The 27918-nt window shown below is 43.4% G+C and overlaps 1 protein-coding gene across 4 annotated transcripts in view; it reads right to left on the minus strand.

The window, feature by feature from the left end:
* LOC144101572 (putative sodium-dependent multivitamin transporter) overlaps positions 1-27918 on the minus strand; it is a 62477-nt gene that overhangs the window by 21122 nt on the left and 13437 nt on the right. For 2 of the 4 annotated variants that reach the window (XM_077634720.1, XM_077634722.1), the window contains exons 2-3: positions 11947-12087; positions 2092-2352 (exon numbers count right to left, since the gene is read on the minus strand). In XM_077634720.1, coding sequence (XP_077490846.1) covers positions 2092-2352; positions 11947-12087 — 402 coding nt within the window. Of the gene's footprint in view, positions 1-2091; positions 2353-11946; positions 12088-12146; positions 12253-12532; positions 12650-27918 lie in introns of those variants that run through there. The other 2 variants (XM_077634723.1, XM_077634721.1) reach the window with 2 other exon arrangements.

Here is a 27918-nt window from a genome sequence, read left to right on the forward strand (position 1 = left end):
AAATAATAATCTCATGGCATTTTGTTTCCTCAAAACCTCACTCACACCTATTTCAGAACCCATTTCTTCATTTATGTTTCAAAAGAAGCAATCACCATGCACTCCATACTGTAGTGTTTCCTTCCCTAAGCTCTTGGCTGTTGCCAAATCTCATTTCAGCTGTCCCCACGAGAAAATGGCATAATCAGTACGCCCACCCAGCTAAAATGAAAGGTACCTGATTCAACAAAGGCAAAAAATCAAAGAACTTCTTCGAAAAAATTGTGTATACTGGGGTGCTGGTGTAAAAGTGAGAAGTATTAGAAGAGTTTGGGAGCCAATCATTAACCATGTCTTCAAAAACTGCGCAACACCAAAATAAGTAAAATATGTATAAGAGGGAGAAACTTTGAGCAAGTTGCCGTAAACTTCTTGGCAGAACATCCTAGCAATGTAGCACAGAAGTTAATTGTTCATTAAACTGAACAGTACATTCAACAGGCTATAGTACATTCACAGCCCTAGTCTTCAGTGCACAGGCGTTACACGTTATACAGAGAGCCGAGAGGACGCGAGCATGGCACTGCTGCCCCTTATGGAAAGCATTGCGTCAGTGACATCCGACATCCGTATATATGCTTTTTAAAAGGAAGCCGCCATCGGCCAAAAGTTTATATATATATATATATATATATATATATATATGGTGAACACTCTCAAGGTAGGCTTACACCCAATAAACATAAATAACCACGAGAGCAGCAGATTGGACAGCCGTCATCGTAAGCTCAGTTGGTAAGAGCACCGGACGCGATATTCGGAGGTCGTGGGTTCGGATCCCACCGGCAGCATGGTTGTTTTTTTCTGCTGCTTTATAAGTAATTTTCTTTGAGCGATTTATTAATCTAAGTATTATTATCCCACTGATAAGCACAACACATTAAAAAAATAACGTTCCCTTATGCACCTTGGTTTCGGTAACTGTTAGCTCCCTTCATAGGTGTGTGTATATATATATATATATATATATATATATATATATATATATATATATATATATATATATATATATATATATATATATATATATATTACTTACATATTTTGTGCTGTTAATCATTCGCAAGTTAATATGTATTTATTTACAAATAACTGTTTAGAAAGCAGGAGAAAAACAACCACATGCTGCCGATGGGTCCGAACCAACGAACTGCGAATTTCGCGGCCAGTGCTCTACCAATTGAGGTATGGTGATGGCTATCCAATCTTCTGCTTTCAGGGCTACTTATGTGTTTTAACCGAACCTTAAGACTGTTCACCAGCCCCACCCTCGCCCCTAGCGCCGTGCGTAGTACGTCCTGTATTACTCCGTGTGCCACGTGAAATGAGATTCAACGCTGAGGATGGAAGCTGTGCGAGAATCCTCTTGCGCTACCTATGACATCATAACTGCCAGAACCGAGGCGCTCATTAACTGTTGTGCAGACAATGGAAGACACTTTTCAGAGACACATTTGTTGTAGCTGTTTCGACTGGCGTCCGGAGACCATTGGCCTCCGTCATGTGTATGTCACGTCGCAACAAACCCCTCAATCCCTTACACTGTCTGCTCGATATCTTAACAACGACATCGGTTCTGGCATTCTTGATGTCATAGTCAGCATAAAAGGGTTTTCGCACAGAATACCTTTACATCCACCGTAGCGGTGGCACAGTGGTTGAGCATCCACCTCGCCTGCGGGAGGCGCGGGGCTCGATCCCCAGCGCCACCGGTAGCCACCGGTGATAAAATTGGTACAAGCTTTCCCCTCTGGTCTGGTGCTCGACTTATTTAGGGTGAAATGCTTGAGAAATGGGTCTTCGGCACCACCTTGCGAAATCGAATATACTTTGTGCCATGGCGCTGTTCGCCTTGCGCCATAAAAATCAATAATCATCATCACCTTTACATCTTGTCATATACCAAAAGTGCTCGCTGTACATGTCGATTAATGTTTATATTGTTTGGGCCGTAAATTAACGCTCTTGTCGTTCGTCTGGGCTTATCTATGCATTTGCTTTTCTATATAAGCAACACTTGAGACTCTGTGCACACCTTCTGTTGTCAGTTACCTGAAAAACCGACGCCACTCCTAAACCATACAGGAGCGGCACCAAGGCGGTCACCGCGAAGGCCGTCGCCAATGGCGTCCCCACCAAAATCCACAGCGCGTGGAATCCATGGGCGTAGTAGTGTCCCACGAAGCCCACGACATTCATGCCGTTAGCCACGGAGGCCACAATTGAGACAGCCAAAGCAGCAGCTGGGAGGCTCTGGCCGCCAAGGAAAGCCTCCAGCTCGGCGCTCGCGGCATTGCTGATGCCAGACACTGCCTAATGTGAAAAATAAGATGCACATCATGGCAGTGCTTAAAATATACGCCAGTGAGCCCCCTGATGCGAAACATACTACAGAGTACAAGGGGGCCTGGTATTGGGGTATCGTACAGCTACGTACGTAAGGTAAGCCTCTTTTAGGACACTGCTAGTAATTATTTATCGATTTCGTGCCCAGCAATCAGTTAAGAGTTGCTATGGGTGTCCTTCGGAGTGTGACAGGGGCTCATTGTAAATATTACCAAGTAACCCATTTATTTCGGAGAACATTACATGGTTTTCACGGGGAGAGGCTAATTGTGACTTGGATGTCTCCTGACGAGTTTTAACCAGCACCTGATAAGTCGGAGCATTTGGCACGCAGCAACATGTCTTAGATTATTGACACAGAAAGCAGCGCAGTAAAGAAAATCAGCACAGTGATAGAGTTACGAAAGCCTAATCACTTGTCAGGTGGGAAAATACAGAGAAAAAAATATAAATGGGCCAGCATCAATGAACACAATTATGTGGTGCAGCAATGAACTGCAGTACGATACATTCACACAGAAGAAATGAAAGCACTTCAAAATAGTCATTGACGGAACGAAGGACCAATGGCTGAGTTCGACTGTGAGATAAGGACAGTAATATATGAAACATGAGTAGACACAATAGAATGTTATGCTGAAACGTTTCAAAGATAGCTCATTTTCGTTTTAAAATGGTAAATAGTGACAATTTACGGGGCACAAGTAAATAATGTTGGATACGTGCTTCATAACGCTCTTGTTTTGTGATATCTGGATGCCATAAATAGTTCGAGGACTACCAATAACTAAAGAAATTGCACGCATATTAGGTTGGATTTCTCTCATCAGGTAAGAAACACTGACAGGCACAAAGTATTTTTTTCATTTTTTTTGTTCACTAGGAATGCTAAGCAATGCTTGTAACACAGGAAAAACGGTCATACAATATGACAGTTCAGCAGCGACGGGGAAAAAAGGGGTACATACTAATTCGCTAGCCTTGTCTTTTTTCACCTCCTAAATACTCCAGGCAATATTTGTTATTTATCCTTTTTGCTCGGATTGCTGCTGGTGAAAACCGGCAGTAGACAACTTAGGTTTTTATTCGTGACAACACCCGCAAAGTGTAGCAGCAAACGACTGTCGCACAGATAATGCAATGTTCATGCGCGCACCTAATGCCTTACATATTTTATGTAAATAAACTTCATTTTCCATATTAATTATAACTGGACAATTAAAATCGCATTTAGCACAGGCGAGGGCTTGCCAGTGTCCTTCGTAAGGGTGCCTGTTAAAAACCAATTAAACTTCAAAAACCATATTTAGAATGCACTTGCAATTTCAAACTTCTTCATATACGTCAACTAGGTGCTGCTGCGTTTATAACTGCTTTCTCTATGTATTTATGTCTTCGCAGTGCAGCTATTGCCTACCTTACTAAATGGAATAAGAAAAACGCAATTTTTAAATACAACCGGTTTTCTTCTGACAAGTAATTCTTGGCGCCGAATTTGCACCCACGGTGATAGCCTGCATTCTGTCGGCAACTTTTTACTGCTTTTTCTCAGACAGTTTCCCTCTGTGACGTCAAAGTTGAAAGTGAGGAGCAATGCGGCTTGCCGGAAATGATAAACAGTAGGCCTGACGAATGGCAATAAATAACAGAAATAGTCTGTTAAACAGCCCTGAAAAAACAACCATTAACTATGTCCAACCATGGCATAACCATTTTATCACATTTGCCTGAGATTCAAAGTCGCTTGTGCCCTTTTTGTGATCGATACTTGCGCGAGAAGTGACATAAAAGCAGATATAAATAGTTCGTCATATTAAAAAAGAAAAAAAGAGTGACCAGCTCTGCGTAAAAGCGATGTTGGGGAATTACTACGGCGGGGCTTGATATAAATTATTCTAATGGCTTTTCTATGAATGCTTTCCAATTGATCAATGCAGCGTTTAGTCGATCGACAGAAACCAATAAATGATGCTATATTCTAGCACTGAAAGAACAAGGAAAGTATAAGCTAATAATTTTGGTGTCACGTGAAGCGGATATTAGGAAACGCTTTCGTTTCTGATGCGATCAGAATTCCAAAGTGTTTATCTTCTTCAACTTTATTTAGTTTCTGGTTCTCAATATCATAATTAAATATTAGTAACTTTTTTCCTGGCTACTGTAACAGGGATACTTTCATCTAAGTTAAGCATCATCTGCCAGTGTAGGCCCCGTTCGGAAACTTGCACTAGTGAGTTGTTAAGAATTGTTACACATTGGCAGCTTCTTCATTAGCTTCTTCGATCTGCAAAGCAATTGCAGGTTGAGATAGCTGTCAAGGACGCTTTAAATGATTGAAAGACTGGATTAAAAGGTCTAAATGTCCTTCACAGAATCCGAAATGCAAAACCATTATTGAAATTTAGAAGCCTACAAAATAAGGATTGCAAAAGTGGCTAACATACCGCTCTGCAGGAGACGTACTGAAAAAGACGGCAAAGCAAGAAAACAGCATGTCCAAGTAAAAAGTTAGTGTCATTGAATATAACTTCAAGACTATAAGACTGAGTCAATGCTTAAGTCTGCACAAATATATCCACTCAGAAAGCAAAAGAAAAGCCTTCAGCTGTTCGCTTGATAACAGGGCGCTCCTTTGGAGCGCATATCGTCATTTTCTGCCTTTAGTACATAGTCACGAGCTTTGAGCCAAGATTTAGCGCGCAGCATCACCTTTAGAATAACTTTGCCAGTTCACGGCGTGTAACCTGAGACATGTCACAGAGTGGAAGTATTTTTTTTTCTTGCCAGTGCGAATTTGTGCCTGGAACGCTACATTTCTTCCACACGTGACATAAGCCTGGGTAAGCAAATAAAAAGAGTAATCTTCACCATACAGGTTAGTTGTTAAGAGAAATTTCAATGCTGGGTAGACTAAACGTCTAGGCTACTCCAGGGTGTTTTTCTTCAGGTAGTTTAATCTCTCAGTTTTTATTACTGCCCTCACAACTACGAACTTCTTGTGGCAATAAAAAGAATGGACACCAAAAGGTTATTTACAATGCACCAAGGCCAACGCAATCGTTCTCAAGTGGCACCGCTATGAATAGAAACTGCATGTTTGCTTTTGCAATCTTCACTGTGTGGCTTAGGTTATCGAGGCTACTAAAAGCAGCTTGATGTGTGCGCGAAGCTTTCGTATTACTCTGACGGAAAAAGAAAATTATTTCGTACAACGAGAGGCAGAGCAGCTTAACCAATAAAGCAGTCGAGGTTGGCTTCCCAAAATTTTGGGCACCTCAAGAACGCTGTGCCAAATTGGCAGGCCCGATTTCATGTAGGCTTCCTCACCGGACATAATATGCCTGTGATTTTATCAAGAACATATAACCAACTTCACTAAACGAGGGAAGACTATATTTACATAGTGTGATCTAAAAGTCCCCGCTAAAGTAAAAATTCCAGACTTCGAATGCCAGAGGCAGTGACGCAATGCGTTTTCCACAGCAGTGCACACAGAGACATGTACTTATTTTAATAACTAAAACTTGCATTGTCATATTTCTAATCAAATGGTGGTGCTGTAGCACCACTTCAAAAGACAAAAGGAACCAGGGATGCGGCCATGGCGTAGTGGTTCCCGAGATGACGTTTGCGAACGCAATATTGTGCTTGATATCAGATGCGATATAAAGATGGCACTTTTCGATGACAATTATAATTCTTTTCGGGCAATGAAATATTTCCCTATCATAATATTTTTTTAAATATTCTTATCCATTTCCGTGAAATCTGCATGATGCTACTGTTTCTACAATGAGAATCGTTTAATTGTTTCATTTCCTCTGAATTTTTTGCTGAACCTGTATATGCTGAATTTCCTCACACCAGAAAAAATTAAACACAATACTCGACTGCATATTTATTCCCTATCATCAACCACTAGTGATAAGCGTCTGAGAGGTGTGTAAGCAACCTATATACACGAGCTTGAGGTGGCCAGATTTGTTGTAAAAGCTCTTCTGTAAAACAGCATTGCAGCAAAATTTTTGCATATGCGCATCTTCCCATTCGACTTTTATCCAGGCAAGTAAGCGACAGCCATATTTATACGGCGCTGACCCTATTTATTTCCATTCGTACTGAAGAGGTTGCACCATCCTTTCATGTTCTCGCCATCCTCCTCTCTTCTACAGCCAATCCCTATTTCCCCGCAACTGTGCCTGTCTCTATAGTGTTTCGATTTATTCAATACCGATTTTTCTTTCAAAGGCCATGAGAGCTACGACAATGGGGTTTGTGCTGGCGGATTCTACAGCATGGTGGGCATTATGTACGTGACAGGGATCTATAATTAAACGGTTAAATAACCAAATTTAATGAGTCAACCTAGTTATTTTTATTTTAGGCCGAAAGACTATACTTTGAAATTAAGGCTGTCTTCATCTAAAATGAGCCAGTTTTTAAATTTTCTTCACCGACAAAGCGGTTCGATTTATCCAACATCACAAATAGGCATTTGAGAACCCCTTGAGACGGCTTTCCTGCGTTGCAATTTTATAAAATGGCGTCGCTCGCATTTATGATATAGATGCCGCTTGTGCATTTCCGCAATGGTACTACTCGCACCGACACCATTTTTCACAGATGTGCAAGGAAAGAAGGCCAACTCAAATGGCTTCAAAGTGTATATCTGACGTTCAATATTTCGAATCAAATTGCCGCCGTCTAGAAAAAAAATAATAAAACTACGCACACCTACGATGTTGCCGGCCTTCAATTTAGCAATATAGTCTTGCCCCTAAAATCAAGAACAAAAAGTTGATAAGTAAAGTTTAGTCATTTCTTTCGTTTCTTCATACAGCTCTTTGAGGCACGTAATGCTCACCATGGTTCAAAATTCACCTGCACAGTCCTCACTGCCGTATCTCTCATGGCTTTTCCAACAAAATCTGCATTCATTAGTTTGAAACATCCGGTGTGGCTGCGCGATGCGTCACTCTACCAGCAGTATTTTTAATTCGCTTGGGAAAAAGGGTGAAAATTTCAGCTGATTCGTGAAGCCCAGACCCTTGCCAACTGCAACAACGGCCGCACCCCCTGTGTGAATAATAACAAAGCTTCGCGGTTTTAATAATTTTGCATCATTTGTTATAAGTCCTGTGCTGTATTAGGGACACTGGCTAGCAATAATAGAAATTTGGTTAGGGATGCAAAATGAGAAAAAGGGGAAATGTTGCTACCTTATCAGTGCACACAGACCTGAGATAATGATCGAAAGTGCCCTTACACGGACTGCATAGGTGAAGCCTACGTGAATCGTATGACCCGAAACAGCGCAATCCAGAGAGGACGTCAGGGTCATTCCACGGCGAATAATGAAAATTTTGCGCTGGTCTTCGATATCTTTCGAAAAGTAATTCTGACACAGTGCGTTCCTGTGATAAACACTCTCCCAGCTGGTCGTTGGAAAAATAAAATTTAATGCCCTAGCCTACGTCTTAATTTCGCAAATGATAGCAGAACCTAGCCTAACAAAAAAAATGAAAAAATAACGTTTTCGCGCATGATAAAGCATTATAATTCAAGTGAATTAAACACATTGCGCCTTTTATATAAAAAGACTTCGTATATTTTTTTTTAAAATTTAAACGAGGCCCTCAGGGTCAACATCTTCCTCTTATCATTTCGCGGGAATGTTTATCTTTCTCTCAATTCTGTATTAAAATTTTCTCATTCATCTACGCGGTGACCTCTTTTCGCGACCGACAGGTGGCGCCAGTTAGTGATCTCCAGAAAATGTATGCATGTCGTGTCGTTGAGTACGCCGTTAGTCGAGCATGCGAAGCTAAAGCTGATGAAGGCCTGATCGATTTGACAAAACGCAGGTGTTCCTTTGAACGATTCGGGTCTCTTAAATTACTTAGTGAGTTCACTATCTTTTTCTTGAATAATTTCTTCTGGTATCCAAGAGCTGCGGGAGCTGGAGTGTTTGAGCATTGTATGGACGCGGAGGCCGGGAGAAAACGGCCGGCTCCCGCTGGCGTGCTTCCACCATGGGCACTGGCTGACCAAAATAGCCGCCTTTGTTCCGATCACCCCATAAGGCGTGATCCTTATAATAATAATAATAATAATAATAATAATAATAATAATAATAATAATAATAATAATAATAATAATAATAAGAAGAAGAAGAAGAAGAAGAAGAAGAAGAAATGGCGCAGTATCTGTCTCATATATTGGTGGACACCTGAACCGCGCCGTAAGGGAAAAGATAAAGGAGGGAGTGAAAGAATAAAGGAAGAGGTGCCGTAGTGGAGGGCTCCGGAATAATTTCGACCGTACCTCGAAATCTTTAACGTGCACTGGCATCGCACAGCACACGGGTGCCTTAGCGTTTTGATCCTTCCAAACGGTTTTCACTCTGCTTGCCATATCTAACTGAAAAGCGCCCTTCCCTTCGGAAAGGCGGTTAAAAATGGTGTTATTTCAAGCTGAGTACTGTTTACGGTGGTGGTGCTCAGACTGAAAGCAGGAGCTGAACTTGATAGTGTTTCCGGCCGGCGAGGGATGAGCAGCAAGGCTGCACCGGCCTTTGGTCGGCCATTGACCGCCGCTCCAGTTACCACGCGTGATGTAAAGGTGCTCCTGCTAAGCGTCAGATTCAATTTAATTTTTCGAAAACCTGCGCTTGAGCAGATGGTCTAAGCGTAGCACACCATCGCATTTTTGACAGAAGAACGCGGGTTCTATTTGTCTCCTTAGCTGTCGCAGCAGCTTACACTCCATTCTAGAGCGAGTATGGTGTATGGTCGGTTTAGGGAAGAGGTAGTGAAATTACAACATAATCTTAATGCTTAAAACGAAAGGTGCTCCCATTAAATTACCCTTGAAAAATAAATCGCTGCAACGGCTGTGGCCTGCGTAGTGCCGTTATAATGTGTACTCAGACTATCTTGCTACGCAAATGACGGCCATATACGCCGCACAAAGTAATTTTTTGAAAGTATAAAGTGTTTTCTTTCTCACGGGATTAAAGCCTTTGTTCCGTGTAGCATATTATCGGCTTTTGTCTCAAAAATGCCAGAAAATAAAAGCAATCTTTGAGGCAATGATTTTTTTTATCCAGAACTATGGTTTTCTGTTTTTTCCGTTTGAGAAATAACGAAACGGATTCCTCACATTTAACCGCATAAAATCACCATGCTTTTTATTCACGGGAAAAAAAATTAGTAACATTGGTGAAATTTTCATTCTTTAAAACTGTATCATAATAGTTTTGGCTATGCTTTGACATAGAAACCGCGGCTCGAAACATTTTCTTTTGGCCAAGTACCAGCTGCGGACAGTGATTACCAGAGTGAAGTCATGCACCATGCTGTTTTTTATTCAAATAGAAGATGGTTGAGCCCAAAGTTTGAGTCATTTTGTATGGAAAGACCCTTCACTGTCCTCGTGAATTCTCATTTGCCAGGTGAGTACCGCAGGGGTTCTCACGTTACAAAGTGCTACGAAGCCGGCACCGTCCGGTGTAGAGAGGCTACTGAATAGCTACTGCTGTAAGACGTCATAATTCGAGACACCAACGGCCACGAGCACCGACGCATTGCCTAGTGGGTGTTATAGAGCAGCTCTATGAAGCGCGCAAACCGAAAAAGAAATTCTAGAGACAATCAAGCTCCGCTCTAAGGGTATGAAGCCATAGCCTTAATGAGTCCCTTCAGCGGCCAGTGGTCCTCTTTGCATATCGCTGCGCAAACACTGACACTCTTCGTTATTTTATTCCGATTTTATTAGTATTCATTGTCTGAATTATATTGTTATTTACCACAAGATCCACGAGGGTTCCATTTAACATAGCTAGTCTAACAAACGTTCCTCAGTGTTTGAGGGGTAACGCACCCGGCTCACAACTTAGCAGACAGCGGCTCGAGTACCAGACTGACCATTTTTCTGTTCAGCACAATTGCTTTTCTTTCTTCAGAGGCACTACGTAATTGTGATGTACTGACATCGTGGCCGAGTAGACAAATGCGGAATTCTGTAGTGACGCCAGCACTGTCGTACTGTGTGATCGTCGTGGAGGGTTTGAATTACCCGCGCAGTGTCATGATGTTGTGACGTAAAGACCCTCAGGACCTATCCCAATTTTAACGACACGCGAGCGCCAGCTACATTGGCTTAAGGTGACCTGTAAAGCCATCGCGTTAAAACGGGGACATAGCGAATGAGCGGTGCGTGCATGCCGAAACCTGTCTTGTTTCCGTTAATGTACACTTAGCTATGGCAGGACACAAGCAGTATATATGCTACGGTCGTTCGTTGGGAACTTTCTAGTTGGGCTGACATAAGCGTGCGGCAGAACTCTATAGCTTCTCTCGCTGTTCCTGTCTATTGCTTAGAGGCGTGCGTCTAATTTACGTGCTTTTTGGTGTTTGCTGGAGAATGCTGCATAGCAAAAGAGGCGATACTGTTTTCGACGCTATAAAGTTGTCACGTCTCAGGATTACACTACTCTACATCGTCCCTGGCAGAAAGCAACCACAGATGTTATGTCTATAAAACAACCATTTTCGTCGCAAACTTTAGTTTAATATAGGGCAACGCACCCATTAAAGACGGTGCTCCTATTGAAAACTGTCGAAGCTAAAAAAAAATGCTTAAAATCTCTATATTTTCCGAATTTCAACAGTATTTGTTAAACACAGCACATGTCGTACTTCCTGCGAACAGAATTTAAAACTTCCACACGTGTTCTGAACATATTTTAAACGCGGCTTTGACAGCAAAGTATTCGGCACTGAACATTATGACGTCAGTCACGTCAGCGCTATCAAAATTTCTGGTTTCAATAGTTGCCGATTACCGTTGCTACGGAAAGAAACTGCGAATAACTGCAGCTGCGTACAAGAGCTTCGGCAGATTTAAACTTGAGCCTACTCGTTGCTCGAGTCTCCTTTTGAGCTAGAACATGTATCATTTACAGCCGACAGCAAAGAAAAACTGACCATTATTGTGGTTTCTTTCAACTAAACGGTTAAAAAAAATGATGAAACTTCATTATCTTAACTGGCACTTACTCTGTCATCAGGTTAATTAAAAACGACCAAGTCTGAAGGAAATGTGGAGAGGTAATCGAGTACTAAAGAGTAGCGTGCTTTTAAAAAAATATCATTTCGCATTTTTGCATAGCAATATCTAATTACTAACAGCACGCGCCTGTTGTTGAAGGAAATCAAACCGTTTCTTTATGGTCCTGCAGTGAAGTAGGAGTTGTACATATTTAAAAATTGTTAACCAACCAAGGCAGTTCCTAATAAACGCCAAGGACCCAAAGCACGACTTCTTTATTCCTTTTTTTCTGTAGGGGTACGTTCTCCTATCATAGCAAATTAACAGAAATCTCTGACTCTCAATTTGAAATCGCACACGCTGTCTACTCTATAAATCACCGCCCTGCCTGATTTTTTTTCCATTTCTTGCTTTTAGCGCTCCGTATTCTCATTGCTATCCGAGAGGAAAAAAATTTTCGAAAAATCCGAGAAATGTTTCGCACCTTTGTAGACCAGTCGGTGCACGTACCTTTTTCCGTCGTTTGACCACAGAGAAATATATGCCGACCAGGTAACCCACAGCAGTGAGCACGCCGAACACGACGCAGTCCGCGGTGTCCAGGTTCGTTGACGCGGACATGCCCGATTTCTTGTCTTGCTCACGTCGTCCCTGCAATCAAAAATTTTATTGCGAGGTCAATCAAGAGTACTAACGGCCTAAAGTCGCACCCTATTTTTGATAGACGCCATAGCGAAGGACACCACGACGGTTTCTACCACACGCGGTTCTTCGACGTACACTGACGTCCAACCGCACCAGGAGCGTTCTCGCGCTTCGTCTGCACCGAAATAGGGCAGGCAATGCCGGGATTATCTCCTGCACATCGTCCCCTGCACCAAATATTTTTAACCAGGGCACCATCCGGGTGGGTTTTTTTGGCAAAACACCTGCTAAAACCTGAGCACTGTGAACGGCAATCTTTCTCCTCGTGCAGTACATTTTTACTTAATAAATGATACTGGCATGAAGAGATCCCCCAGTTGTACAACTAAATCACTACTCCCGGCGCAGGAAAAAGTAGGATGCGTCGAGAAAAAACTGAGGACGCCGTTACCGCGCAGCTACTTGATCATCGCACTTAAACCCAGCGCCCAAATGATTGGTGTCAAAAACGCCACTCTCCGCTGTTGTGAAACGGTCTACTGTCGGAGGCGACGCTGTCCTGGCCTTGGCAGCAGCACACAAATAACTGATAGAGCGGAAAATGACAGCTCGCCTTTTGTAAAGGAGCTTATCTCAGGCGGGCTTTACAGTTCGGTCCGGTTCGTTCATATCGACATATAGGCGGCGGAAAGCTGATCCCGATAGCTAGCCCCCGCCCCACTTATCAGCAAGCGCATAAGCTCTGTTCTGGAAGCCTTCGCCTACATCCTGTGCTTTTGAATACGCCCCTCAAGTTTCCTCCTGATAGGAATTTGGCTGGATAGCCTCGCGTACGCTGAATCTTCTCACGCTATACTGAACGAGGTTTTCGAATACATTAAAAAAAAAAACAACGCGAGCAATAAACAGAGGAAACGAGGAGGGGGGGGGGGGGAGGTGCTCACATCCAGCTGGAAGGCGATTTCTCCGCTCTGCGGGTTTTTCCTCTTCTGGGGATCTGCGTTGGCCAAACGAAAGCCTACGGCACGCTTTTATGTACTGCGCGCTTCCTCGTAATGGCTGACTTAACGCAAAAGACACCACTTCTAATGTAAAATTTTACAATGTTCAAACAGCTAACACCTTGGGTTTAACTTACAGTGCATGAAAAAACAAATACGCTGTCAAAAAAAAGCTTAATTTCTAATCAATAAAATGACCATTATACTCTTTATGTCTAGACTCGCATGTTCTACAATCCATTGCTCGGTTATGTAGCTGAAATACTTAGTGTTGGTTTTTTTCTTTTTCAATTGGCAGAAATAAGGCATGTGTGCCGCATGCGTACAGTAACCTACTGTCATGCAGGCAATCACTCATCACTAACATTTGTCCTCATTGTGCAATGGCTCATCAATCGGTCGCATTCAATTCCTTTTTTAACATATTAAGAAAGAGCAGTCGCCTCTTTTTTGCATATTATGAAGTTCAAGTGGCCTTTTCTTACAAACAGATAATTAAAAATTAGAACTGATGTAGTATATGAAAAGAAATATTCAGCTGCTACTCCTCAAGAAAACTGGTAAAGAAGGGTTAATAGTCAGTCCACAATGCTCCTGAGCGCACAGCCACAAGTGCTGGAAGTAGAATAGAAATGTCGTGCATTGAAGTCGTATATCTAGTATAATATACCTTGCGTTATAGCAAACTGTTCAAAAGTTTACAAGTATATTGGGGGCGAAACTGAAAGAAAATCGTTTCAGGAAAAACTGCCAGGCCCGGCTTAGGACACTTGATTTAAAAAGTGCTTAAATAGTACCTTAGCTATAGACCTAATATTAGTTAAAGAATCAAACGAAACAACCTGGCCCACCTCGCCACAGTTGTATCCCCACTGCTTCTGCAGTCGGGTCTGTGAAGCTCAAGAACAAATCACATAAAAACACATGTTGGCTTACATGTGCGACCAGCTGCACTGGATAAGCGGCAGTTCCACGGTGCGAGCGTTGAACTAGGACAATTGTTTACTCCAACTGCATATGGTTCACGCATATCTCATTAACTTGCCACTGATTGAACTGCGTATTGCGGCAGTTTTTTTTTTGCAATTTTTCCTATCCACGGTGAAAATTTTTTCACGTTTGGAATGATTACAGTAAATATTTTCCTACACGCTGCTAAGGAATTTTATGTAGGGTGAAAATTGTGGTTAGCTCGATATTCACAGATACAGTGATATGCACTTCATATTATTTCACTTCAGGTGTGTTCACAGATGATTTACTGACCATGACAGATACTGTGCAGTAACAATGACAGATATTGTACCGTGTCTTCTTATTAGCTTTATCTCTCTTTTTCTGTTGAACACCATCGTATTGCAAGGGTGAAGAAGGAATATTCTCTGAGAGAGCAGAGTGCGGTTTCTGCTGCGCAGAGAGGACAGCTTATTTTGGTGTTTAACAGTTTGAATGTGCAACGAGACATTAGTGCGAAGTAAGTGAAATGTTTCGAACTATCCACAATATGATTTCAGAGAGTGAACAAGAGTGGCCTTATGCTCATTTCCTAAACGTGCCGCTGTGGAGATTGTCCATCACTTGTACATGGTCACCTCGTCTACAGAGAAGGCGTCGGTCCGCCTAGACAAAAAAGACAGGCATTGAACAAGCCAATTCTTTCGCTTAGACCTCTTTGATTTTTAAACCTTTGAGAATGGATTTCTGCGTCCCAGAAGCACTTTGTGGACTGAGAGGTGCACAGAGGTGGGGGGGGGGGGGGGGGGGGCGACACCGCAATTCTCACTCGATTATCTGAGGTTCTGTAGCGTCTTTCTAATTAAGCTCTTGTAAGCGCAGCCATAATGGCTCCGGGCTCGGGCAACAGCGCTCCAAATGTTGTATTTCACAGAAGCAGCTTAAGCGCATGCTTTGCACAGGACAGACTGCACGTACTGTGAATCAAGTTAAACACAGTCAAAAGGCCGATAACGTTCCCAAAAATTGGAGTGTTCCTGCGTCTGGCCTCCCAAAAAATATCGGCCACCGCAACCTGGCAGGAACATGCCAATGTTACTCACTTGTAGGAAGCCTCAGTTTCTGCAATGCCCATTTTTGAAATAGTACAATTACAATGCGCTCAGCATAATAATATCGTGGCACTTGGGCCAATTTATTACGCTGCAACAATTTCTTTTGAGCGATGTTTTTGCCCCAGGGCTTAAAACGGTATGTAATGATGGATGACGAGGATGCTTAAATAAATTTTAAAAAAAGGTTCGCTGATCTAAAGAAGTCAAGGAATGAACGATGATGTGGTCCCTGCGTTCAAGCGGTATATGAATCTCTGCGTTCTTTTCATTTCTGAACAGAATTTCTCTCTATCTAGACTGTGCGTTTCTAGCACTTTTTCAAGTGTTCGCTTGAAGGCCCGGAATTAGATGATTCCGCAAAGATACATATCGGTATCAATTATGACTCAATGGCATAGTGCTATCATACGGCTACACAGAAAAATCGCACAGCCATCCTTGTTTGCATAGCTCAAATGTAAACATGAATGGTGAGGGTTAACATGCCGAAGCGACACACGGGAGGGTGTGAGACTACGGATTCCTTTAGAGAACCTTGACTAAATATGCGCCTGACATCGCAGAGGGGCGAGTCTGTATGTACGAACGGCCACCTTGGAATCAGCAGCCGAATATCAAAGCCACTGATCTACAGCCACGCGTTGGTTACCTCAGCTCAAGATGCAGAATAAGGCCAAGGATCAAACGAAAGGAGTTGGACCATTTCACCTCATCTGTATCACTAATGCTGCCGCAGTCAGGTCTCTGAAGCTCAAAATCATATACAGACAAAAAGCACCTGTTGGCTTACTTGTGCGAACAACTAAACAGCATGCAGAAGCGGCAACACCACGGTGCGAGCGTTGAACTAGGACGGATGTTTACTCCAAATGTATACTATTTCAGATACATCCGTTTAACTTATTATTGTAGCCAATGGCGTCGTTAGGGCGGCCGTTAGTTCCTGTTGTTTTGAGAGTCCCGTTTATTGTTGAATCCTGGCGCATTGTGGCGGCTTATTGCGGTTTTTCCTGACCACGATGAAAATTTCCCCACATCTAGAAACATAACAATAGACGTTTTTCCTACCCGCGGATGGAGAGCTCAAGTTGCATTGAAATTACAGTCCGCTCGATGGCTACAGATTCAGTGATATGCCCTTGATATTAATGCCCGACATCCCACTTCGGGAATGCTCAGAGATGACTTATTGACCATGACAGATTTTGCACAGTGTCGTCTTATTACGTTTATTCGCCTTTTTTTCCTTGTTGGAAACCTCCGTATTGCAACGGTGAAAAGGGAACATCCTATGAGAGAACAGAGTACGAGTTTTCTGCACACCAAGGATAACATCTTTCAGTTGTCAACGTCTTGAATGTCCAACGAAACTTCAGCGAAAAATACGTGAATTTTTTAGAAGTATTTTTTATATGACTTCAGAGAGTGAACAAGGGTGGCCTTGTGCCCAATTCCTAAAGGTGCCGCGATGGAGAACATCAAGCACTGGTACTCGCTCACCCTGTCTACAACGAAGGCGACCGCCGAACGAAAAAAGATCGGCGTTGAGGAAGCCAATTTGTTCGCTTGGACCTATTTGATTTTTAAACCTTTAGGAGTAGATCTCTGCGTCCCAGAACAACTTTGTTGACTAGGAGGTGCACTGCGGTGCGAAATACCCCAAGTATCCCTGAATTTTTAGGAGTTTCATGCACCTTTTGAATTTTACGTTGTAGGCGCAGAAATATTGGCTCCGGGATGGGGCAGAAGCGCTCCGATTGGCTGACTTCAGGACGGCCGCTTAATGTGCATGCATGGAGCAAGACTGAGTGCAAGTGCGCTAAATCAAGACGAAAACAGCCAAAATCTTTATAACGAGCCCATAAATCAGTTTTCTTGCGTTTCGAGCCCCCCCCCCCCCCCCCCCCCATCCAAAAAAAGAAAAAAATCGGGGCACAGCAGCCAGAGCAGAAAACGCCAACATTATCCAGCCATAGGAAGCCGCAGTTTCGGCGCTAGCCATTTTTGAATCGCAGCACTCTTGGGTATTTTTTCCGGGACGACCGTTTTAGATCTCTGCGCTTTTTTTAATGATACTGTTACGACGTGACTATGTTCAGAGGCCACGTCACAAAAGAAAGCATCTTGTCGACATTTTTTCTAACATTTCTAAATTATGAAATCCAAGCTTGCTCACCGCCCCCATCACCAACATTGCGAGCGAGCCGAAATGTATTGGTATTTTCTTTTCTCCCGTTGTTGCATCGCAGCATAGATCTCACATTATATGGCAAGCAGTGATATAAAATTTTGCGGTTCAGTGTGCGGCATACACTGGCCAGATGGCGGCACTATGGTAGTTTACGCCGTGAATTGCCTATTCGCTTGCACTTTGCGGCATATTATTAGTTTTGATCACTGAAGACGCAAGACGGCTTGACGAACATGATTTGTTAGTGCTTTTCACTCTCACCAGCAAAGGACAGAACGCGGCATGAGCATCTACGAAAACCATGAGCTTGTGCAGGAAACAGCCATATTAACAGATGTGTTGAAAACAAAGGAAAAACGAAAGAAGAGATGCGAGAAAAAAAAGAGGGGCACCGTGCAAAGAACAGAGAAATATCTAAGCGACAGCGCTTCAACCCAGTCTGGGAAGCAAGAAACTGCACTCAATCTCGCGGAAGGTTTCGCCACACAGTGCTGTATCAGTAAGCGTCTGCAGGTATAAAATCCTACAGAATTTTAATCTTTTTTTGTCTTTTTACTGAGACCTATCACGCACGTGAGTGGTCATGGCATCGTAGTGCAAAACACGACGGCTTCGCTAGCGCCAACCCGCACTCTGCCGCTGCACTTGCATGGAGTTGAAATGCAGTCACTCCGGTGCCGCATACGAAGTCACTGGACCCTGGTAACTGAGGTGATCAAATTATGACCAGAGCCCTTTATTACAGGGTGCCTCACTGCCCCCAGAGTTTCTTTTGGCAGCTATGTAACAATATATTCTGTATTTCTCACTCAACTGCGTAATTTCCGAAACAAGCAGCAGTGAAAGTGCCTATCTTGTGGTTGGAAAAGCTACCGACTCCAAACTTCACAGCATCTGCCTGCTCTGTCTTCAAACCGAACTGAAACTTAATTTTAACCTACACAGCACAGCAACATACGGTTACACTTAGCAAGACTCAATCACAGGTCTCAGTGTGGCCCTGAAAAAATGATTAATGTCGCAAGAACGGGAATCGATTTCCCAGCCACCAGGCAACAAGGTCACGAGGAGGAGCTTGCTACGCTTCAGGACGGTCACTTCTTCCGAAGTCCTCCGCCGGAACAGTCCATTTCATACGCAGTATCCTGGACGGTGTCGGACTACACTGCGTCGCATATACCAGCAGCACGGCGTTTTCCTTGCTCGACTTGCCGTGGGAAGTCTAGGAGTGGCTGCTGGCAGCCGGATCCGGTGAGGCCCTCGCATCCGCCGTGAGTGCCGGTAACCTGATCCGCTTAGAGGCGTCCGTGCGCCGCCGCAGGCGCCGTCCGCGTCTCGCCGCTCAGAGAAATGCTGATATGGTGAGTCTTTCCTCATGTGAAGGCTTCCGTAGGGCTGCGCGCGGTGAACAGGCGCAGAAGCACAGCCAGGGTTTCCTGTCTAGCCTCGAAAAGAATGAGGTGTGAATTATCTTGATTTTCCTTGTACAGAAGCAGCATCGTCGCATACACACGCGTATGGATATAGATCAAAAGCAAGATGTGTTCGGCCGAGCCACTCTGCTCAGTGTCAGTGATCGGCGACTTTAAATCAGCACCAACGGAACCGTGGCTTGAAAGCACAGTTATGGGTACGTGTGAGCACGTCATTAGCTAAGGTTTCGTTGGCTTTTACAACCAGGAGTTCCGAGATTAAGGATGTCTCGGTTGTATGGTTCGAACATTAGCCACTTTGATCACGTGTGTTATAAAATATAATTAATTTGTATATCCCCGTCAGACACTACCAAAAGTTCTGTCAGCGTTAATGTAAATACATATTTCAAGCCTCTGTTCTCCCGTGAATCTACTAACAAAAATCTGGCAGCCGTACGTCCAACAGTTCTCCCCTTATGAGTTTTTTCCATGCCCTGTGTTACGGGCATCTTAGCCTACGTAGACGTGCAATAACGCCTTATGGCATATGTTTAGTTAAATACATTCACGACAGAAAGCGTATTTCAATTAAAATCCAAGACATCTCATGGAAAAACACGAGATACTTGAGAGCTGTTTTGGCGCTGGGGGCAGGAGTCTGGTTTAGACAAATCAACCAACTTTGGAGGCTGCTCTGTGCACCCCTATTGTTTCACACATGTTGAAGAGCTGGCTACGTGGAAGCACACTGAGCACTCTTTGACATCCAGTGGCACTTAGGCTGCGGGAGTCATGAGTTTTTTAAGGGTTGTGTAAAATAGAAATGTGCATTATAATGTAAGCGTGGTCTGACGAGGATATAAGTGTCAGCGTTTTTATTTTGTCCCCAGGGTTGTTCTGCCTCTGTCAAGGCTAGATATGGCACACCTGCGGAGTATCGGTCTGCCTCAGGTGCAGGATTTCTGCTCCCTGATCAAGGAGAAGTCAAATCAGGGTCCAGAAAGGCGCGAAGAAAAAGGAAGAAAAATTTTTACTCGAGCACCGTAGAAACAAGTGCGAACCCCGCTTCGTCGCCACAAAAAATCGATTCCTATTCGTTCATTTATAAATTGTCTATAACCCTGATTGTCGTGCAGAACGGTGATTTCTAACATGTAGTTTCTCAACACTTATCCTTGAACACCTCTACCTAATGAAGCTCTCCAAAACCGTTTCGTCATCCCCGCGATGTGAAAACCCTCTACTGATTCATCAAAGTTCATTTCGTCTTGATGCCTTCATAGACTGACTGACGTGGACCGACCTCCCTCCCGGATGTCCTGTTTTCACGCTCTACCATCCAAATACAGAGCAATTTTTATTGTGAATAAAGGCAACCAAAATACAGATGAAAGGCCTGCCAAATCCCCAGAGGGCTTGACTGGCAGCGCTTGGCAGTCAGGTGACAGGAAACTGCACGAAGCTTTTAGTGAATCGGAGCGAAGTTTTGAATTACGAATTAAATAAAATGTTATATATGATCCCGGCCGCGGCGGTCGAATTTCGTTGGAGGCCAAAATTCTAGAGGCCCGTGTACTGTGCGATGTCAGTGCACGTTAAAAGAACCCCAGGTGGTCGAAATTTCCGGAGCCCTTCACTATGGCGTCACTCATAGCCTGAGTCGCTTTGGGACGTTAAACCCCCATAAACCAACCAAACCAACCAAAATGTTATATATCAAAAGCGCTGCTCTATATTGTAAAATTTGACATCTTTCTGCCACCTTCCGTTTTTTTTATTGCATCCTGCATTGGGCTTATTATTAATAATGTCGTTCTCGCTAATCACCGCTTTCAAGCGCTTCAACAGCCTCGACCCTCAAGTTAAGAGAAATTACCTGAATATGGCGCCCAATGCCAGTGTTCCTATCACTATTCGGACTGGCAGCGCCTCGATAGTGCCCGGCTTCTAGACAAGTGCTGTATTGCTCATGAAACGAGCGCCTTTCATCGAATGAGTGGCGCAGCGTTGGGCAACTCCCGGAGCCGGCTGTGCTTTCCCGGTGACGTAAGCAGCCCGGAATAGGAAGGCGCGGTCGTCAGGCGGGCACGCTCGATCCGCCGTTTCTGTATTTCCTTGACAGCACCCCCCCCCCCCCCCCCTTCCTCTTGGTTGTTCCTCATCGTACCCCAAGCGTCGCTCTGCCTGCTGCATGCGAATGCAGCACATTATTTCGCTGGCTTCACTTCATATAAAATTTAATTAGTAGCCAAATCAGAAACGTCATTGCATGGAAAAAAGAGAAAGGAAAAATAAATGATGATATGTCGGCGTATGTTAAGTAATGTGAGTTGGAGATCCCAAAACTTATCGGAAGCTATGAAAGACGCTGTTCTGGAGAGCTACGAAATAAATTGCATTCGTCGTAGGTGTAATAAATTCATGCACATCGCGGAGGACAAGTGTGCATGCTTTTGCAATAATTACGTAAAGGTGCGCTAACTACGGAACTCACAACATAAGATTACACCACGAGTCACAATCAGAAGCGCAATCTGTCAGTCAGAAGCGCACTTTTCTGTCAATGTGTCTCGTGATGTATTCTTATGTTGTCTGTACCGAAGTTAGCGCATGCCTATGTAATTATATGAACGAGCAACTAGACCCCTTTAAAGCACTGCTGATGCTTTTGCATTTCACCTTTGTGGAAATGCAGTCCTCAACTCGGTCTCCCATCACGCTCGAGGCCATCCCACCCCCTAGAAACGCATCTGTGGTCAGGGATTTATCAATTTCGAAATCGGCATAAAGCCTGCCCCTATCCAGTATGCAACGAAGACACGTGCTGAGGTTGCCGTGTTTTTGTTCACGATTTCATTATGACTCCTTCATACAACTTCTCAATTTACTTGCGACTTTGAGACCTCTTTATATTTAATATGCGTGTTGCTCCTACTTCTCAAAATACTTTAGACGCCCATATTAAGCTTTTTATGCATTGCGAGATTTAGAACACTTTTGGGTCTCAAGTGGCCATCGGCTAAAACATTGCATTTCAGCTGACAAATTCGAAACCTGGTATAGTTCTTAAATATTATTAATGTGAAAAAAAGAAAATTTAACGACTTTCTCTCAAGCATAATCTTTTGCAATATAGCAAAAACCTGGATTCTAATGAAGCGTGGGAGATTTTTTTTTTGTTCTCCATGTCCTCTAGTTGAAAGTGTCGTCGACTTGAACCATTCGTAAAATGAAAAGTGAAGGAAGCCATGCGTCTCGTTATTGTATGTACGAATCAATCAAAAGCAAAAGTTTTTAAGCTGTCCTTAATTTGAAGAATGAAAGCTACATCTCTGTTTTTATGAAATTTCGAACAAAGCCAAGTATAACACTAACATGTATAACATGTATAACACTAACACCTCCTCATAAAAAATAAATACAAAAATCCCATAAAAGATGTCAAATACGGACGAATTGCGGATATACCTGATTATGATAGAAAATTTGTGATTAAACTAATCAGTGCCCCATAATTTTGAGTCGGACACGGATCCCGCTTTCTGCACGCAAATAATGTAACTAATATAACATAATATAACACGTTGATTACACAAGTCCTGTTACATGAATTGTAGGATGCCTCAGAGTCAATATTTCTGTTGCGTCTTTTAAAAAGAAATTTATGCTCGCCCTCTTAAACTTATTGCAATGCTGTTTCGCTTCGATGGGTGACAACTTGAATTGCTTTTATTCATGCTGTGCTTCTCTTAGTTTCTTACTGCGTGTTCATCCTCAAGTACTGATTGTACTTTTTGCCCTGAACCCGCCAAATCTGCTGCTCGCTTTTGGGCTCGGGGTTGCCTCGTAAGGTAATGTAAGCCTTCTGCGGAGTCAACTTTGACAGTTTTCAACATCAAAGGTGAAAAAAAAACAGAACCTTGAAGTAAACCAAACGAAGTACATGGCTGTATTTCGTCTTTAGTCGTGTCTTCGTTCGATCGCTACGTATTCTTGTAAAACAACCCCGACGTGCAATTTTAAGGCGAAAGTTTTTTTTTTTTTCGTGCACAATAGGATCCTTCAGGGCCGTATGCGATATTCATGCAGTTCACACTCATCGGCTACTTGCGTCACAGTCCCCAATAAAACTTCTATTTTTTTCACGGCAGCCTTTGCCAATGATGAATCTGAGGTATATACAGACCATCGTCCTATTCCACACATTCTACGCCAGTGTCAACGGCCTTTTTAACGAAGACTAATGATGCTCCTGGGGTAGGCATTGCCCTCGGGAACCGTTTTATAAGGCGGGCAGATTTATTGCCACTTTCATAAAGCCCCCTTCGCCTGCTCAAGTGTCTCTTCGTTGAAGCAAGGCTGCCAGGCAAAACAAAGAGCGTGATACGCAAATAATATCAATGCCACTCGGTGAAGTAAATGAGTTAATTCATCATCGCTCAAGCGTTACTTCAATAGACAAAGGCTTCTAGGATGCTTTTTCAGTAACTAAAGCATTACCGACGTTCTGACTAAAATAACGTGACGGTAACAAGCTAGACAAGGACGACTATTCTAGCTTGTAAACAATTAAAAAAACTGGACTTTAGTTGACTAAAAGGGCTTTCAACATTCGGGTTGTATAAAACAATTTGAAACAAGCCAACATTGTGATTTTTAGCCGAATTTAATTCGGTTCGTGAAGTACTGGCAGGGTTGTAGAGATGATCCTTACCCAAAATATTTCGAGTTGAACATAAGTGTGGCAGCATGGAAACTACGTTAATTCGCTCTGCTACTTATTCAAAGTAGGCCTCTATATGCCTGTCGCGGTGATGGTGTTCCACTGCATAGAACCTGTCTCATTCTCAACCTTTCTCTTTATCAGATTATGTTGCTCGCGCTGTCTTAATTCATTGAAAACGCTACTTCAGCGTCCATAGCCCACTTGCATATTTACTTTCTTCTTTGCTTTAGTTTTCCCGCCGCGGTGGCTCAGTGGTTAGGGCACTCGACTACTGATCCGGAGTTCCCGGGTTCGAACCCGACCGCGGCGGCTGCGTTTTTATAGAGGAAAAACGCAAAGGCGCCCGTGTGGTGTGCGATGTCAGTGGACGTTAATGATCCCCAGGTGGTCGAAATTATTCCTGCGCCCTCCACTACGGCACCTCTTCTTCCTTTCTTCTTTCACTCCCTCCTTTATCCCTTCTTTACGGCGCGGTTCAGGTGTCCCTCGACATGTGAGACAGATACTGCGCCATTTTCCTTTCCCCAAAAACCAATTATTAATTATTATTGCTTTAGTTACGCGCAATAGAATTCATACGCTTGAGACTTTCGTACTCAAACGTGCAAAGAATTCGTTCACGCGACCGCAGCATCACGTCGAACGATCTTACGACCACTTTATCGTGAAGATAAACCGAGGTTGGAATGATCCCTTCGGTAATGCGCCCCGAAAGGCCAGAGCAATTTACGTCATAACTCCTAAACATTTTAGTTCAACGTCTTGGAGTTGCACGTGGGCTATGAGGAACGCCGTAGCGCGGAGCGCTCCGCGAATAAGGCTGACCATCTACACTGTAAACAATACGCGTTCATAGGAGTAATAAGGCAGTAAGCACTCCTTTAGCGCACTACCTTTCATAAAAGGAAGTGCCCTAGAGGACAGCTTACTCCTATTTTACTACTTTTTGTTTAGATAGTAATGATCGTAAGGATGTAGCACTGAAAACAGGAGCTTTTCTACATGTTGGATACATCAATCGACAAGAGCTGCGGCCCGAACCCGACGTAGTGACCATAAACGGAGCACCAGAACAATAAAGCCGCATAGCCGCCGCGGTAAATGCCATATTCGAAGCATATACTATCGTTAAGTGCAGTCCATGTGCAGGTCTTTCATGTGAGTGCACCCTACCTCACACATTTCAGTGCACTAAAAGAGAGTCTTACTCATATCTATGATTCATCGTCTATAGGAATCTATGAGGGCGGTTCGCACAGCCATCCACCCTCCGGGTGTGATCACGGAATCCACAATAGTCTCGACATTGCCATCAAAGTGACGGGTTTGACGTCAGTGGCGGAAAAAAATATACTTTCTGAAGTCCCGCTTTCTCAGCAAACTGGATCTCAAGAAAACGTGATAAGAAGGGCCCTTTAAATCGGTTCCTACTCCTGAATTCAGAATGATGATCATCATCATGCCCAGATGAAGCTAAATCAGCATCGTTGGCGGTGTAGTAGAACTACTAAGAATGACTAATTTTGCTAGCACAGGTTCTCCGAGTAAACGTATTTGAAATATGTAATACCAAAAGTTTCCGTCATGTTGTTGCCCAACAACATGAAAAACCAGACAGAGTGGAGATGGTGCAAATTTAGAAGGCTTTAACTATTTTTTAAGCTCTAAAGACGGAAAGGGATGCGGCGGGCGTCCCGTACTGATGAGAGTGAACCTGCGACCTTCTGAACGAATTGTGCAATGTCACAACTGGAGTTCCGCTACAGCTGCACATTCATTAAAACAATTGTTGTGTAAACAAACAATTCCGATTTGAAGTTCCTGCAACGTTTTTATCTTTTTCTCGAGTATTTCTTCTCCCCCGCTTTGGAATAACAACGCAGAGCTCTCCGACACTCGAAATATAAGCACAAGTTCATGGCAGCAGAGCTTGTTTTTGAACATTCTGCTCTTTATAGAGCTCCCTGCTTTGGCTTTTGGCATCCAGTACGCAAACCAAAATATGTTCACAAAGCACATATCCGGGGAACTTGCAGTACCGCGCAGCGTATGGTGTCGCGGCAGCTGTGGCCATCGGCGCGCATACCGTCGCAGCTAAAAAAATAGCTCTGGAAGTTAGCATGGGCCGAAAGAGTGCTGATCGAACTATGCGCTTCTAGCGATGAGCAGCGAAGCTCAGCAAGAGACACGAATGATGCTCACCCGAGAGTATGCGGTAATTGTGGAGCTCGACAACAAGGAAAGCGAATGAAGCTCAACATGAAGCTCAAAGCAGGCATGCACAGAAAGCTTAAGCTCAAGCTTTGTGTGCATGTGCGATGGTAATTTTACATTGACTTAAGCACGCCGCCGATCCTCACCTTCGCTTCACTGCACAACATGAAAAGGCCACCCGTGACGCGATGACATCACGCCCGCAATTTCGCGGCGTTAGTGTGCAGTCTTCTGCGAATCTTGTCGGTGACTTTGTTAAAGCTGACCTTGAGAGCAAAACTTCAGCGCACGCGAACGAAGGACACATGAACAGTAGACATTACAAGCGCTGTCTCGCATCTAAGTGTTTATTATGAATGTATGCAAATATATACTCGCAGATAATCGGTGCATGTGTCAACAGCGCTGAAGGCATACGGGCAAGATAAAACCCAACCTGCAAACGCAGACACAGGAAAAGAAAACAAAAAGCGCCATAGCCACACTCAAATCGCTAACTTCAAAATTCACGCATCAAGAGTTCACTGGAGTGCACGAAATTCACTGGAGGTGTTGGGTGTGCCCAATCGAGTCCATGCAGCTCTTCAGTGGAATGCATTATGGCACCTGCACCCTCATGGTTCTGAGAAGTGGGGACGTCTCACTTTTTTAATCCACATTAACTACGGCAACGGAAAGCAGCCTTGCTTCAAAGTGGAACATATGCGCTGTGTGACTGCCTAGTGTTTAATGATGAAGGACGGTGGCTGCAATGTAATGAGGTCGCAGCGGTCAGCACTCCTCAAGCTGCGCAGGCCACAGATGCGCAGCCTGTAACTTTCAGCGCGTGTGCCTTCTCTTGGTGTGCTTGCTTCGGAACGCAATTATCTATTTCCTTTTTTCTCGTTACGTCCTCTCCTCCTCCCAGTGTAGACAATCGGAACATCCATCTGGTTAACCTCCCTGCCTTTCCTCTATCGCTTTTCTCTCTCTTTCCCGCAACATTGTTAACGTCCAAGATCATATGCCAAGGTCCTATAGCGCAGAAGATGTTACCAGAGGAAGATGAGAGCAGACGTCATTGCGTCAGAAGGGAAGACCAAGAATTCCTGTGAATGTGTCACTGCCATCTGTCGTTGCTTTAAAGATCTCCTTACGAAATTGGCTGTCTTCAGAAATATTTGTTGTACATGATATGCTGACGATATTGACACAATCTGGAATAGTTTGTTGGACAAAATATCAGGAAAGAAAAACTTCGAAAAGGACAAGCTCTGCGCATTATGTAGCTCTCTCTTCTTGTATCCTTGACTCAGCAATGACCGCCACGGAGAAAGAAGGCATATTCACCGAGCGCTTAGTGACGTCCTTTCTAGCGCTTTTTTTAAAGCAATTATGTTTCTTACCAGTCGCAACCTATTTCGTACAGAAATTGTGTGTTCTTTTCACGTCTCCATACAGAGAAATACAACATTCGGAGCTCGGTATTAAGCTGATAAGATGCATACAAGTAAAAACTGTCACTTGCAGTCATCCTGAGCTTCTGTGCTCAGATAAATTTATTGTACTCAAATATACTTAATACATTAGAAAACAACTCCGGGTACAGTTATCCCTACTGCTGAATACAACGCGAATTCAATTGCAGTCAAGTATCCCAGCTTATTTTATTTATGTTTTTATTTCCTTATTCCTTAATATTCTCTAAAATACATACAGCACGCGTTTTGGCCTTCCCTGGGCGGTTACTTCATGCCAACGTAAAAGGAAACAAAGCAAATTACAGCATCAAAACCGTTAAATGTAACCGTAGACCGACTGTGTAGACCGTAGTCTAAGCTGAATACAGAGCCCAAGTATAAAATTTCCGTGATTTTATCACGCGAATTCTTTCATTCTACCAGAAAAAAAGAAAGGTTTAGCCGACGGCACTGCCGCTGTTTAATATTGTCTTCCTTTTGTATTCAATAGATGGCGCGCGGTTGCTATGAAAAAAAAGAGGCAAAAACTACCTACATATGGCTTTAATATTACATGTAGAAACTGCAACGAATGTGCAGCCTGAGGGTACTTCTTTCTCTTAAGGAACAAAAAGGACACGAAGAGACGAAGCGACCAACAGCGTTGTCTAAAAGACTCTTGCTCCCAGCGTTCGCATACGTGACACTATTGGTTGCGTGAAAGAAAAAGGATGCCAACTTCTTCCCAAAGAGATGCAGCAAATTCGCTACAGGTATTCACT

Source organism: Amblyomma americanum, chromosome 8 (assembly GCF_052857255.1).
Source record: "Amblyomma americanum isolate KBUSLIRL-KWMA chromosome 8, ASM5285725v1, whole genome shotgun sequence".
Lineage (NCBI taxonomy): Eukaryota > Metazoa > Arthropoda > Arachnida > Ixodida > Ixodidae > Amblyomma > Amblyomma americanum.